The following is a 16402-nucleotide window of genomic DNA, read 5'->3' as shown; positions in this document are numbered from 1 at the left end:
TAATACTCCACACATTACCTAACCACACATTAGCTAACTGTGATCAAAACTGGCAAATGTAACCCTTATAGCAAATTACACCTATTAGAATAAGGCTTTATAAACATGTATGGAGGGTTATGTCAGTTGTCCTGACAAGTTTATGTAGGTGTCATATAGCCTTATGAACAGCACCCTATAGTGAAGTGTTACCGGTTTTTCTATACTGAAAGGCCATACTGAAGCGATGGTGAACCTGACAGGTTTTTAGGAGGTGGTAACTTTTATACAATAGTAACAAAACTAAAGTTCACTTACTAGAAATCTGAGCAGACTCAGACTCACATGACTCAACTTGTGAACATCTCTGCAGCATATCTTATAATTAAATATCAGCACACACCCAGATGGAACAATAGATATTTCTTCTCATCTTCTAGAGCCAGTGTGTGCAAGATGATATCTGCTCAGGCTTCAAATGGTTTTAGGGACCCTCAACCAAAGAACAGCCTATAAATCATACGCTGTAAGGAAATACACTGGAATAAAAAGGAATAGTAAAATAGAAACAGACTTAACATACTGCAGCATGCTTAAACATAATTGGAGCCCTAGCAGCTGTTCTTTACATTGTGTGAAAATTTCATGATGAATGGGCCAATAGAAATGCTCCAAAACTGCTTAGAATAAAATCTCTTTACATTGACTTCCATTAAAAGTAAAGGTTGTGTTTGCCCTCTCCTGTAAAGTTACTTTTTGGGAGATACCTGTGTTTCTTTGGACAGTGGAGAAATAATCGCAATTTAAGTACACTTAAGATGTCATGAGTTGTTCCTAAATAATATATTTAGTATGTTTTAAACGTATATAAACATTAAAAATATGTACTGTTCATAATAAATACACAAAAGTTTACTTAAAACTGGAAAACGTCTCAAATCTAACTTTTACGATATCTCGAAATGTCACTGTCCCTGTTCTGCCTTTGTTTCGTAACTCTTGGAAGGGAGCACTCATAGTAACTTCTTTACTTAGTCCAGGCTTCATTCCAGTTTCCTTTTGCAAGCTTCCTTTGTAAGCGCAGGTTTCTGAATACCTCCCACTCGCCAGTTCCAGTAATAGTTTCACATTTAACAGACTGTGGGGGCACTGGACCACACAAAACAGTTTTGAAGCTATTCAAGAAGCAGTTGGAATCCCTACTAAGGTTTCCAAGGTGACCATCTCTGCCTGAGTGAGCGTTGTCATTAATTCTTGGTATGATTTATTCGCTGGATGGTTGATTAGTCAAATCCCACACAGGACACCAATAATAGACCGCGCTACCTCTGAATATAGTGTTGATTGAACACGGTTTCCCAGCTCAGTGGTCTGACTGCGATTAAATACACAAAAAATATATTAAATTTAAAAACGCTGTGAGTCCATATGTGGGCCCACACTTCTGTTTTTCACTCTACACAACTCACACATTAGTTTTGTTAGTAGTTACTGAATATTAAGTCTTCAGAATAAAAACTGAATGATAATCCTGGGGTTCAAAGGTCCAAAAGAAAGAAATTAAGATACATAGTTTTGTGCAAAAGTTTGTGCACCCCAGTCAGATTACATGATTTATTGCTTTTCCAAGTGAAAATATATAAACACATGTAACACTTCAGCACATTGTAATGCACAATTACTGTTTATTTGCTGAACTTAACATACTGAAAAAAATAAATAAAACACAAAATGTGGCCTGAGGCACATTTTATATTTTAGCTTCCATTTTTCTCTAATATGGGTACCACTTTAAAATAAGACTATCCTTATAAATAGTTTGTGAATGGTTTAAAATGAGTTCATTAATGGTTATTTATTAGGTCTTAAAGACCTTAAAATCATTAATAAGCATTTACAACACATAATTAAAAAGGGCACAGTGACCTGTTGCTTGCCTAACGGTGAACTCACATTCATTTATACTGTCAAACTGCAGATTTTTATATTTACTGATCTTACTTTGTCTCCATCAGTCAGCATTAAACCTGTCAGCTTCATCACATATTTATATTCATCAGATATAACAGCCACTTTTGCCCTTTTCATTGATGTGTTATAATAGCTTATTAATGATTAATGAAGTGTTTATGACCTAACTAATAAATATTAACAAACTATTTTTAAACCATTTAAACACTTATAAAAAGTAGACTTATTTTAAAGGGGTACCAGCAAATGAACAGAAATCATGCAAAATTTGCATATATTCAGTTGGCATATTTCAGTTTGTTATCACTTAGAAAATCCACAAAATGTGCACTTTGAGCAGAGATATTTTGCATTTGACTGTTTATGAATATAAATCATGTAGATATGTATATGCATAATACAAATCAGAGAGTCCCTTCCTCTATGTAGCCCCATAAAAAGGGCAGTGATAAGAGATTGCCTGTATTCAGTATTATGGCTACTGAATGTGGAAGGTTGCAGTATATTGTCCCATTAAGAAAGCACAGAGACTTCATCAGTCTCTGCTTTGTTCTCCTGAGGAAAAGGCCAGACGCCCGGCTGGCAGCCCCTCAATGCCCATGTTCCCACATTTTACAGGGCCAGCCTGTTTAGGAAGTCTGGGCTTTGTGGACACTCACAAAGGACATTAGAAGGAAGTGGCATTTATCAGCTCAGTTGCCACAGCAATGCATAAAGGAAAGGGTAAAGGGGCCATACAGTTATCTTGCTGCTAAACAACATAAAGAAGAGGTCAGTGAGTGATGGCGGAGAGTTGGGCGACAACATCGTCTATCTGTCTGACCATGTCCACCATGAATCAGCTCTATACTGCTGGACTCTGAGAGGAACACAAGAGGACAAGATCAGAGACCAGACCTCACATTAAGCCTACCAGCACCCGAGCATGACCAGAATTAGACCCATCCTGCTCACTCCCACAGAATTTGAAGAGAAGAACGTGAAGAATATGCAACAGGAGAAATAAAAGAAGGGGAACAGAAAGAGGTGGAAGAAGCTACAGACAACAGAACTGCAGAACAGGGCAGAGAAAGTGTGAAAGGAGCTGAATCGAAAGGAGAGAATGACTTTTCTGACCACAAAAAAAGGTTTTGGAGGTTCAGTGGGATGGAAGTGGTGGTGGAGGAGACTGTGTTGCTGGCTGTAACCTTGGTGACCATCTCAGCAGTCATTTCTTTGTATTTTCTTTCTTCTAGTTCCTCTCCACCGGTAGATGGGAACACAAAAGTGTTGGGTTTTAGACAGCTCGCTGATGATGTAAGCCAATCAAACCCTTACACTCCGCAGCTGCCACCCCACACAGAGACCCGCTGTGAAAGGCTCCACAGTACGAGCTGTCCACACTTGAACACAAAATGAATTACACCAACAAGGAAAATGTGTGGAGCAGTTGTGCCGGCACGGACGGGAACAATACACCAAATGTGGGTCCGCACAGAAGAACTGTTATGCAACAGTTCCACATAAGTGTGCATGATGTCCCAAGAACTGGGGGGAGGGCCAGGGCGCTGACATGGCTGTGACCTCACACTACGACACCATTTTTCACTCCAGTTTGCTTGCATTGCTATGGTGATCGTTGATCTCTCGCCAGCTAATCTACTAACTGAATTTAATGAATTCTTCCTGGCAACGCTGTCAATGTGTAAGTAGAAGCGTTTTAGAGCTGAGCAAATGCTTCGTTTTAATTCACTAGGGCGACAAATTACAAAAAGTTGGGGATCGATACAGTACTGTGTAAAAGTCAGAGACCCCCCTTCATTTATTTATTTTCCAGTCAAAATAACCATTAAATACAAGCTATTCAACAACTAAATATAGTATCAGATTTTTAATACTCAGTCTGTCCACTCTTTGTCTTTATTACAGCTTCCATTCTTGTCAGAAAACTCACTTTCAGTTTTTTTCAAAGGAATCAGCAGGAATATTTTTCCATTCCTCTAAAGTTCTGTCTTAGATATCCAAATAATCCAAATTACAGATTTAAAACAGTCAGTATGTAAAAAAGCTTCCTCCATGTCTCAGATGCCCAGTGTTTGTGTTCTACTGCAATTGGTCTTCTTTTCTGTCCGTCTCCTTTTCTCAGTGAGAGAAAAGCTACACATCCTTTCAGACCCATAGCGCTGAGTCGTCTTCTCACAGTGGAAGGATGGACAGAAACACCTGTGGATGTTTTCAGATCCGAAGCAGCTTGATTTTCTCCTCTCTCTCAGAGATGAAAGCTTTAAGTGCTGTTTATCTGATGGGGGCAGTTTTGGTGTCTAACAGGTCTTCCAGGTGGCTGTTAGGAGACACATTTTCTCTGAAGCTTTTGGACATTTCTGAACTCCAGTTTTGGAAACTCCCATTTTTCACCTATATTCTCCTTCCTTATGCAAGTGAATTATTTTATATCTGATCTCTTGGCACATCTACTGAAAAATGAATAAATTGTACTCTCTCAGAAATAAGGGTACTAAACTGTCACTGGGGTGGTCTCCTCAAGGTTACATCTCAGTACCTTTAGTCAGGGAACATAACTGTACCATAATCCACTGAAATGGTATTTTCTAAGCTGTACTGACTCCACACACCCCGTCTCGTCTCCAGGCTTTTATTTTACTGTTCTGTTTTAAAACATTCGGTTATGAAAAGGTACAAATACGAACTTTTCACCTGGAAAAACTTACTTAAAGTTCAAAGTTTGACCTTAAAACCACTGTTGAACCTTTGAGGGAACATTTACATTGTTTGTACCTTGATGAATGAAAAATGTACCTGCACAGCACCTTTATTTCAAACAGTGTACTCAGTGGCCATTTTGACTGGAAATGAAACAAATTAAGGGTGGTCTATGTGTCTCTGAACATTTTAATGAGCACAAACTGATAAACTGGACCGTTTATTGGGATTATATCAATATATCATTTACTTCATTTCTGACCCAGAGCACTTCTTCTGACCGTGTTTTTGACATTTGCACTGCTCTCTAATTTGGTGAGTTTATAGGCAGTAATATATTAGGTTGATTCAGTTTCAACATTTGACATGTTGTCTGTAGTATTTTCCTTTAAAAATATGGTTTACATGAAAATGCAATGTTAAAGTTTGTTACCTTAAAATTGTGTAACTTGCTGTGGACTAATTCACACTGCCCATTTAAAGAGTGATCTTGTTTGACCGGAACTGCACATACCTTTCCAAAGCCTTCAGACGGCACGTAAGAGTCCAGGATGGAGGGAAGAGAGCTGGTGTGAAGAACATCTCGCACCTTCAGCGTCATGTTGTTGAAGATCAATGAACTGTGCTGGCAAATCAAAACCTTTGATTTAAGAACCGTGGCATTAGGGGAACTCCACCCATTTTTCACATTTCTTGCATAATTCCACTGTTGCAATGCTAACAAAGTCATTCAGAATGACTCGATACGAAAGGGTTCATTTGTAGAGAAACTTACTGACTCTGATTTCTTTACAGTGGTGGTGATAGGAACCAGGTGTCACCATATCTACACACATAAATGTAGCAACTTTATTTACTATCCAAAAGCACCAGTGAACCTACACGTGTCTTCTGAGTTTTATATAAAATGTTGATGACGGCAAAACAGTGATAAATCTGAAAAATGTAAATTTTTTGGGGGGACTATTTTGTTTTGCCTTGCATGTAGCCCTCCGCTATGAATGTATTACAATAAATGGATTAACAAGACGTTTTAGGCCAAAAATTTATCACAAAACTACCGTAAAACAATGCCTCAAGCATCAGGCAGCATATTATCACTGTCCAAAGAAAACCAAGTGTCTCCAGTATAGTAACTTTACAGGAGAAGGCAAAAACAGTTTTACCTTTCAATGTAAGCTAATGTAAAGAGGTTTTATTCCAAGTGATTTTAGAGAACTTACATTGGTCCATTGATCAAGAAATGTTGTAATGTAAAGGACAGCTGGCGTGTTGAAATGATGTAGCAAAATAAAAATCGACAAAAATGGAGATACATGGTTTTCTTTGGACAGTGAAGACATTCATAACAATTTCATGTAGTAACTTTCTGTGAGGGAGCTTTTAGAGGTGGACGTCTGGTTCCTATCACCACCACTGTGAACAGTTCTGACTCTGTAAGTTTCTCTAGAACAGAGCGTTTCACACCAAACCACTCTGAACGACTTTGTTTACATCTTAACCACTTAATTATATGGAACTTTGAAAAAACCAGTGGACTTTCCCTTTAAGAATGCTCTTCATTCAAAGCTCTCAGACACTAACTGCAGACCAATAAGCCTACAGCGGTGATTTACCACAACTGAAACTGTTGAATCTGACCAGCGTCCAGTGCTGATCTGTGTGTCGAGCTGCTATGTTTGAACCCCTCGGTCCATATCACACTTACCTCAGTCTGCACATCTGATCGATCCGCTTAACGTAAATGTGATCAGTCACCGACACGGCCGCTGCCAGCAGACTCGCACACACAGAGTGAGTGTTGAGGAGGCCGTTGCCATAGAGACGGCAGATCGAGCCTCAAAGCTTCTCTCTTTCACAACTTCAGCTTCTTTTGGTTTTTATTCCCTCCACATTTCGCTAAAGGCGGCAGAAACATCCAACAATAATAGGTTATATAAAACGACGAGGCTGAATTTGCCTCCCTAGTCTGCAGCTTCTTGTTCGATTTTTTCCCGTTCCACCTTAAACGGAGACGCTAGCATGTAACTGCTGCACCATTTAAGGTGGAACTGTGAAATGTGATACCCACAGCTAAAACACACCTGTTCAGTCTAAAATCACTGCGCTTTACGCAGACGAAGAGGAGCTTCGTTGCTAATTAGCATTAGCCGTTCGCTATGATAAGAATGTGGACATTTTGATTTTCAAAAAGAGCAAAATCTTCCACCCAAACATCTTCCAAACACTCGGATCCGGCACAAGCAAAAGAACCGAAAATGATGCCAAATGATTACTGATGTCTATTTTCAGCTTCCTTAAAGGGACATTCCACCGATTTTTTTTCGAAATTCCTGCATAATTAGATGGTTAAGATGTAAACAAAGTCATTCAGAGTGGTTTGGTGTGAAATGATCCGTTCTAGACAACCTTAAAGTCAGAACTGTTCACAGTGGTGGTGATAGGAACCAGACGTCCACCTCTAAAAGCTCCCTCACAGAAAGATACATGAAATGGAAATGAATACACTGCCTGATGTCTGAGACGTTGTTTCACAGTAGTTTTGTGATGAAGGTTGATCTAAAACGTAATCAATTTATTTTAACCCATTCAGGTGGGATGGACACATGAAGGGTGTTCTAAGACAAAGTAGTCCCTCCAAAAACCTTATTTTTTCAGACTTAATTATATCAGTCATATGACTTACCAATATCAAACTACAAACTCAGAAGACGTGTTTCACTGGCCATGTTAGACAGTAAATTAAATGGCTATATTATATAGGGACCCCTGGTTCCTATCACTTAAATGAGTGTTATAGTCCCCCCAAAACTTTTTCCCCCCCACAGTAACCATTGTTTTTACCATTATCAGTGTTACATAAAGACTCAGAAGGCACGTGGAGGTTCACTGGTGGGCTTGGATAGTAAATAAAGTGGCTATATTTGTGTCGCAGACATCTGGTTCCTATCACTACCACTATAAAGAAATCTGAGTCAGTAAGTTTCTCTGCAAATGAACCATTTCACACCACACCACTCTGAATGACTGTTCACCTCTCAACCACTGAATTATGCAGACATTTGGAAAAATCGGTGAAATTCCCCTTTAAACCTGCGTACAGAGCTCAGACAGTGAGACGTCCAATACCACCACATGAGAACAAAGACCAGACAAACGCGATGTTTCCCTCCACAGTCAACCAGACTGCACAGGCTTAAGCGTTTCCATGGAAACGGGTGTTTACGGACGCGGGAAAAAATGAAAACAAATACTCGATTCAACCTTTTATTTCTTAAAAAAACTTTAAAAATGACAAGATATCGAACACAACAAATACAGCTTAACGTTTTTAAAATAAATACTGTACAAAACTGGTTTATTTAACCACATTTTCGTGCATTTTTTTTCTTCCCGCACAAAACTTGATGTTTTTTTTTTTTTTTATTTTCTGTCAGGTAGGGCTGGAGAGTCGATCCCGAAAAGAACCGATTCCCCGACTCCAGGCATTCGGGGAATGAAGAGTCGACTCTGGAGCTCGATTCCACACAGCGACTCACAACAGCTGCGTTTCATGTTAGACAAAAGTGGAAAATGAAATGGAAAATTTGTTAAAACTGGCTTAGACTTCAACAGTGCCAAAACACCAAGACAGAAATAACAGAAGAGAATCAGGTGCAGCTCAGCCAAGTCCCTGCCAGTCACCCTTCTGAAAGGACCTTCAGAACCACTTGGACTAAAACCTGATGGGAATGCCTTAATGGCTACCATTAGAAATAACCGGTAGGAAACTATCAAATGCATCTGGAATCAGTCACAGGTCACCTGTTAAACCATTAGAGTCCCTTAGACTGTGACATCAACCCATCAGGAAAACACTAAATACCATTAGTGGCTACTGGAACCTATAGAAACCTTTTTTTTTACAGTAGGGAAGTTTAATCCCTGCTGAACGAAGACCATTAGAACCATGATTGTTTTGCTATCTAAAGGGAATTGGCTTAACGGCCACCATTAAAGACCACTTGTTTTCTGAAGGACACCTTTAGATCCCATCAGAAAACAGCATGTGGAATCAGTCCCAGAACACCTGCTAAGCCATTAGAGTCAGTTGTGATACCAGCCCATCAGTCAAACAATACCATTAGTGGCTACTGGACACCATTAGGAACACCAGTTTTTGATTTTTTTCCCCCCAACAGCGTTCAGCTACTGTAGGTTCTCCACATCTCCTCGCTCTGGGTAAATAAAATCAATAATGTACTTATTTTTGTCAGACATCCTTCTGTAAGTCCTGGTGTTTGGAATCGAGATTGCGGAATCGACTCCATCACGCGGAATCGGAACCGGAGTCGACTCTCAACGTCTCTGCCTCCACTGTCAGACACAGCCGTCTGTGACAGCCTTTGTTTTCCTGGCACAAAGAAAGTGAACGCTTATTGGTCGCCACCTCGAGTCGCTGTCCAATCAACTTCACGCGTTTCTTTGCGCCGTCCAATCAAGTTCGCGCGCGCAAGCCGGACCTGAGTGGAAAGAGGCGAGTGCAAAAACAGAAAAAGAGGAATAAATAAATAAACTAACTGTTACGGCATCGCCGCGTGCGGAGAAAGACAGAGAGCAGTGAAAGTCACTGGGAGAGAAGAAACCGCGTCCAGCCGTTTCCTCTGGCGGGCTACACCGGAGCTGATGGGCTAACATCTCTGTCCGTGTTAGCTGGTAAAGTGTCTCAAGGGGGACCTCCACCGGCTTTTCAAAATTTCTGCATAATTAAGCGGTTAGGTGTAAACAAAGTCATTCAGAGCGGCTGGTGTGAAATGATCCGTTCTAGGTAAACTTGGTGAGAAGTGTTCACAGTGGTGGTGATAGGAACCAGACGTCCACCTCTAAAAGCTCCCTCACAGAGAGTTATTACATGAAATGTAATGACTACTCGGCCTCATGTGTGACAGTTCTGGCCTAAAATGAGTTTTAATCGATTTATTATTATCTATGCATGGTGGAGGGATACATGAAGGGTGTTATAAGGCAAAATAGTAAAATAGGCCCCCACAAATGACTTATTTTTTCAGATTTATGACTAAAACCCTCAACACTACATACAGAACTCGTAGGCTAACTAGCAAAATTCGGATAGTAGATAAAATGGCTATATTATACAGTGACCCCTGGTTTCCATCACCACCACTGTAAAAAGTCTCTACAACGAACCATCACATCAAACGACTCTGTTTACATCTCAACCACTGAGCTATGCAGACATTTTGAAAAACCGGTGGAGTTCCCCTTCAAGGGAGTCCTTCACAGTGTCTTTTCCCAGCGAATCGCCATCATCAGCAGCCCTTGAGGTGCGGCAGAGCCGAGAGCTTGTCCACTTTGCTGAAGGCGGCGGCGCTCTCCACGCCTTTCAGCCACTCTTTGCACTTCCTCATGACGGTCTCGTCCACATCCCCGTCCTCCTCCTCGTACTCCACGTCGTCGTATTTGTGCTGGTCGTTCAGCAGCGAGATCTTCACGATGGCGCTGATGTCGCCGGGACAGTCCGGCCTCGCCGCGGGCGCGGAGGAGCCCTTGGAGCCGCCCTGCGCCCTCTTGGAGGGGAAGACCCGGCGGTGCCTGAAGTCCGCGGACCCGCAGCACTTCTGCTGCTTGGCCAGCATCTGCTTCTCCAGGTTGCGCTTCTGGATAACGAGCACGGCCTCGGGCGTGAGGCTGAGGGAGAAGCGCACCTCCTGCTCCACCTCCTCCCCCTCCCTGCCCAGCGAGGCCCGCGAGGAGTGCCTGCTGCTGCGGGGCGCCGCCGCCGACTCCCCGGAGCTCGACCGGGGCACGCTCTCACACGAGCTGCCCAGCGGCTTCGCCACGGTCACCCACGAGCTCTTAGTGTCCGTCTCCAGGTGCGGAGCTGCGCCCTCTGCGCTGACCTTACCCGCCTGTTGCTGCTGATGATGATGCTGCTGCTGCTGCGTTTTCGTCCCAGCTGCTTCAGGTTAGCCGCCGGCCACGACGTGGAGAGCTTCTCCCTCTCCATCTCCTCCTTCTCCGCCTTCGCCTTGTGGCCGAGCAGAGGCTGAGGAGGCGGGGGCACCACGCCAGCGCTGGGCTTCTTCTTCCTGAAGAGCTCCTTCCCCGGCGAAGATATCCGCGAGTGCAAGTTTATAGGCGGGAAAGGCATCTTAGAGGCTTCACAGCGGAACTACGTGCGGATAAAAAACGCTAAATGCGTCCATTCATAGCCACACAGCAGCCGCTTCCACCGCCGAGCTCCTCCACGTCTCCAGACTGAGCAGCTCTGCCGGAGGAGGAGGCGCTGATCCGGGCCTTTATTCGTCTTGACGCGAGAGGGCGGGGAGCTTGAGGGCTTCCGTCCAATCAGAGAAGAGGAGCGTCCCACCAGCGTGACGTCTGGCGGATGAGCTTCCCACCGCGTTCTGTTTTAAAGGGCAACTCCACCAATTTTTCTAAGTTTGGTGTGAAACGGTTCATTGTAGAGACTCAGACTTCTTTACAGCGGTGGTGATAGGAACCAGGGGTCACCATGCCCAGAACACAAATATAGCCGTTTTATTTACTATCAAAAACCACCAGAGAACCTACAAGACTTTTTTTGTATGTTTTTGTATGTAATGTTGATGATGGTAAAATAGTGGTAAATCTGAATCTAAATCTTTTGGGGACTATTTTGCCTTAGAACACCCTTCATGTATCCCTCCACCATGAATAGATTATAATAAATAGGTCAATATTGGCCAAAACCTTATCACAAAACTACCGTAAAACAGTGTGTCAGACATCAGGTCGAGTATTCATAACCATTTCATGTAATAATTCTCTGTGAAGGAGCTGGATGTCTGGTTCCTATCACTGCCACTGTGAACAATTCTGACTGTAAGTTTCTCTAGAGTGGAGCATTTCACACCAAACCACTCTGACTTTGTTTACATCTTAACCATTTAATCACACAGGAATTTTGAAAAATCGGTGGAGTTCCCTTTTAGTCTTTATTTTTAGCCTAACAAGCATTTTTATTTCCTTATCAGGTGCAAAATATGAGGGCTTTCCCCTGAACTCAACAGGAACATTAGTTAGTCCAGCCTTGCTATTTACGCATAGTAATAATATTTAAACTCTACTCTGCTTTCTTTGTACATTAATCATTAAGTGTTTTTATAGCTACAGCAGTGACCTTGAGGCAGCGCAGGAAAGGTTAAAGACAGTCAGGCCCCACTGTGCTATTGATCTGACGCTCTCATCTTTTACTGCTTTCCTCTCATCGTGACAGCTGTGAAGTCGCCCAGCCACTGTGAACTGAGTAAAGATCAATATGGCTGTGTTTGCTTTAAAACCGCCCCAGAACCAAATTCACTGTACATCAACAATGAGCCGATAACATCCTGTATTCATAAATACACATAAACCCTGTTTAGGTTTCTGCTCCTGCTCTTTGATCTTCTCCTCCCCTGTTGGCACAAAGGACTGTTTGCCGTCTTCAACCTCATATTGTCCTTAAGTTTTGAAGGGAAATTCCACTATTGTTTTCATAATGTCTGCACAGTTAAATGGTTAAGATGTAAACAAAGTCAAAGTCAGAGCGGTTTGGTCTGAAAGGCTCGGTGTTAGAGAAACTCACCAAGTCAGAATCGTTCACTGTGGTGTTGATAGGAACCAGACGTCTGAAGAGTCTGATGCACCTACAAGCTTCCTCACAGAAACATTGTTTTATGGTAGTTTTGAGAAGGTTTTGGTACAAAACAGCCCCTTTTTTGTGCTTTCCCTGCCTTAACACAGCCACTTTAACTCAATAATAGGCTGTTAATGGGCTGATTACTTGGACCAGGTGTTTCAAGAGAAGGGAAAACACTAAAAGTGCAGGGCAGTGGACCTCCAGGACCAGGGTTGAAAAACAGTGGTATAAAACATGAAAAGAAAAATCATGGAAGAGAGGTACATGCAGGGCATTTAAGGCAAAATAGTTCCCAAAGAAAACATATTTCATCATTATTAACATTACATACATATAAAACTACTGAAATACACAGAAACTATGAAAAATCAGTGGAATTCCCCTTTCATTACAATAATGTAGTATGAAAAAGATGACAATTATTATCAAGGCAGTATAAATACATCTTATTTTGATACCTTTCAGATGAAAGCAGAAAACATATGAAAGCTGGACAGTGTGAAGTTTTATGGTCCAACTTTTATGTTAATTATGTCATACAGTATCACTCCATCACACTGTTGGACTTTACACACTGTTACTGCAAGACTTGCATATCTTACAGTCTGCATATCTCAGCAGATCGTGATGTACACCATATGACAAATATAGTCTATCTATCAAAAATTTGGAATAATTTCTCATATTGAAAATTGTTATTTAATAATACTATATTCAGTACACATTACACTATTATAAAGTACACCGAAACATAAACTGATGATTTATTCACAATTTAAAGTATTTTGGGAACAACACAAAGTTATGACCTGGTAAAAATGTCATTAAACAATAAACCTTCATTATCTATTTATAGTAATGTCTTAAGAATGAAATTACTATGCACAGCCATTTGATCAGTGAGATTTTGGGCACCACTTTTTTGAATTATTCAAAATATTTACTTTATTTAAGTTTAGGATTGATGTTATACAGCTTTCTCAATCACTATGGAATAATCTACATCCCTGTTCATCAATGAAAAGCTCTGAATTTTACAGTTTCCTACACATTGTTTGAAACCTGTAGAATATTGGCATCATATTAGAATAGTTTTATACGTTTTTGTGACAAAACGGGTTTATATTGTCACATAAAAATATTGTCATGAAAAAAGGCAGCTGGCATATACTCATATACAGTGTTGTGAAATAGTATTTGCACCCTTCCCAATTTCTCCTATGTTTTGCATATTTGTCACACTTGAATGTTTCAGATCATAAATCTACTTTCAATATTAGACAAAGATAATCTAAGCAAAAACAAACACTGTTTTTATACGATGCTTTCATTTACTGAAGGGAAAATGCTGTTTAGCCCTACCTGGCCCTATGTGAAAAAGTAATTGCCCCCTTAGCCACTAAATCAGCCAGTTAACCAAATTCAATTGACTACTGGGTTCAATCCTGGCATGATTACTGCCAGACCTGTTGAATCTAAACACCACTTAAATAGAACCTGTCTGGCAGCGTGAAGCAGCCTAGAAGTTCTCAAAAAGCAGCACATGATGCCACGTTCTAAAGAGATTCAAACAGAGATCCGAAACAAAGTCATTGAAATCTAACAGTCTGGAAAGGGTTGCAAAGCCATTGCTAAGGCTCTGAGACTCCAGAGAACCACAGTGAGAGCCATATTCCACAAATGAAGAAAATGTGGAGCAGTGGTGAGCCTTCCCAGGAGTGGCCAGCCCACTAAAACTTCACCAAGAGCACATCAGTGACTCATCCAGGAGGTCACAAAAGATCTCAGATGAACATCTAAAGAACTGCAGGCCTCACTTGCCTCAGTTAAGGTCAATGCCCACAATTCCACAATAAGAAAAGACACTGGGCAAAAATGGCATCCATGGGAGAGTCACTGCTGACCAAAAAGAACACAAAGGCTCATCTCACATTTGCCAAAACACATCTAGATGACCCCCCAAGACTTTTGGAATAATATTCTGTGAACTGATGAAGTCAGTTTGTGACCTAAAGCTCAAGCGCAGCTGGGTTATGCAGCAGGACAATGATCTTAAGCACAGAACCGAGTTCACCTCTAAATGACTTAAATGAAACAGAAATAAGGTTTTGTAGTGCCAGGGTCAAAGTCATGACTAAAATCCCGTTGAGATGCTGTGGCAAGACCTTAAACTGGCAGTTCATGCTTGAAAACCAACATAGCCAAATTAAAACAATTCTCCAATAGAAGAGTGGGCCAGAATTACTCCACAGCGATGCAAAGCACTCATTGCAAGTTATCGCAAACATTTGATTTTTAGTGCCAAGGGTGGTAAAGACCAGTTATTAGGTTTAAGAGAGCAATTACTTATTTACACGGGTGATATAGGTTTTAAATGGTCATTTAAAAGCTGCAATTTGTGTTTACTCGTGTTGTCTTTATCTTGTATTAAAATTAGTTGGATGATCCGAAACATTAAAACGTGACAAATTAGCAAAAAAGAAGAAACTGGGGACAAATACTTTTTCACAGCACCGAGGCACCGAGTGTGTGTGTGTGTGTATATATATATATACACACACACACACACACACACACTCTCACAAGAGAGACACTTAAAATTGGTTCCTTCATATTAGATCATTATGTATCCTTGTTAATACTGTCTTCCTCTCATGCGATGGAAGCTGAAAACATTCAAAACAAACAAGAACAATGTTATGTAAAGCGCAGACCACACAGTGAGCACTGTATGCTGTGTGGTCTTTGTTTTACAAAAGGCTCTCGAGTGTTTACCAGCCTGTAAATGGCATTTTTTTGTCTAGGCGTTGGCGTAAAGCGAGGAAAAGCTCCTTGACCCCTATAAACAAAACAGTTAGCTGAGATAGATGAAGAGGCTCCAACAGTTGGATGTACTGTCCCATCAGCATAATGGCAGGCACGTGATGCGCGATGTACACAATGGCACTCGCTGGTGGAGGAGGGTTGCTCGGTATGGAGCGTGCTCTGCCGTAACCATGGCAACCGCAGCTGTGGACTCGCAGACTGCCAGCCTAAGCAATTCAACAACAAACCCACCACACTGGGTTATTAGGTCATGTTTAGATCACTCACAGCACTGAGATAGAGGACAATGCCATATATGAGCATATGGAAAACAGTAAAGTTGGGGGGAAAACATGTCAGCTCATCTCTTTTGTGCAGAGAGAACTGCAGGTGACGTAGTGAGAGCCAGACAGCCTCCGAGCTGCCATCATATCATACCATCATACATGACACACAGCTAGTCTGACGCATATTCATACAGCACTGATCTGAGCGAAGACCAGAGAATCCTGTCACATTCAGCTGGCTGCACTGCGTTAAACGACGCATTACGAAACAGATGGAAAGGAAATAAGAACATGATGGAGAATAATGGAGTTTATTTGGCAAAGTGCAGTACGGTATTAGACAGTTTCCTCTGGTAATAACTCAAATATTCCATACAAAAAAAGAAAACAAAACATAAAAACAGTTTACAAATGTCACATCTGGAAATTAAGACAGTAAAATAAGGCACTTGGCACCAAGCTCGGCAGTCTCTTTTTAAATCACTGAGAAATTTTCTTAAATACATAGTCTTTTAAGGCACACGTTATTCACTCACCAACGCTTACACACCATCAGAGAGAAGAGAAAATAAAAAGAAACAGGAAATCATCATAGATGTGCATATTAAAGGCAAATATTACACTACTACTACTGTTTTTATATCATTAGTAAAACTGATGTTTAAACAGAGAGAGAAGGTATCCTTAGAATAGTGAGTGAGATAAAAAAAAAAAAGAAAATAATCTTCAAAATAATATATTTTACATATATACTCTTGGCTTGAAAATTCTGACTGGACATCACATTAAGGTGGCTCTGAGGAAAGCAGCTTTAGCCCAAACAGGAGGTGAAGCACTTTATAACTGCATCCCTGCAAGGAGACAAAACGAAGCACGATTTAACACTGATATTGCAATAAATTAAATGAATGCATACACACACACACACACACACACACACACACACAGATATATATATATACACACACACATATCAATCACTGCTGTCAGAACAAAATCT

At 41.1% G+C, this 16402-nt stretch overlaps 2 protein-coding genes across 2 annotated transcripts in view; both read right to left on the bottom strand.

Moving 5' to 3' along the window:
* Positions 1–7903: 7903 nt before the first annotated feature.
* prr18 (proline rich 18) lies at positions 7904–10912 on the bottom strand. The gene is made up of 2 exons (XM_036573719.1): positions 10585–10912; positions 7904–10540 (listed from the first exon to the last, which is right to left on the bottom strand). The coding sequence occupies exons 1-2, from the start codon at positions 10799–10801 to the stop codon at positions 9960–9962; spliced, it is 798 nt and encodes a 265-aa protein (XP_036429612.1). The 5' UTR covers positions 10802–10912; the 3' UTR covers positions 7904–9959.
* A 4782-nt stretch (positions 10913–15694) lies between these two features.
* Positions 15695–16402, bottom strand: part of sft2d1 (SFT2 domain containing 1) — a 32375-nt gene continuing 31667 nt past the window's right edge. Inside the window, exon 8 of the mRNA XM_036573718.1 lies at positions 15695–16253. Coding sequence (XP_036429611.1) covers positions 16214–16253 — 40 coding nt within the window. The 3' untranslated portion in view covers positions 15695–16213. The remainder of the gene's footprint in view (positions 16254–16402) is intronic.

This window comes from Colossoma macropomum, unplaced genomic scaffold (assembly GCF_904425465.1).
Source record: "Colossoma macropomum unplaced genomic scaffold, Colossoma_macropomum, whole genome shotgun sequence".
Taxonomy (NCBI): domain Eukaryota; kingdom Metazoa; phylum Chordata; class Actinopteri; order Characiformes; family Serrasalmidae; genus Colossoma; species Colossoma macropomum.
The sequence above is the reverse complement of the archived record's forward strand: the minus strand, read 5'-3'. Positions and strand labels throughout refer to the sequence as shown.

Bases quoted from the DNA above. Each gene is read 5' to 3' on its own strand.
- prr18 (XM_036573719.1), bottom strand. From the start codon at position 10,801: ATGCCTTTCCCGCCTATAAACTTGCACTCGCGGATATCTTCGCCGGGG. The intron at 10,541-10,584 runs GCAGCATCATCA...AGGTCAGCGCAG, and splicing joins GGGACGAAAACGCAGCAGCA to AGGGCGCAGCTCCGCACCTG.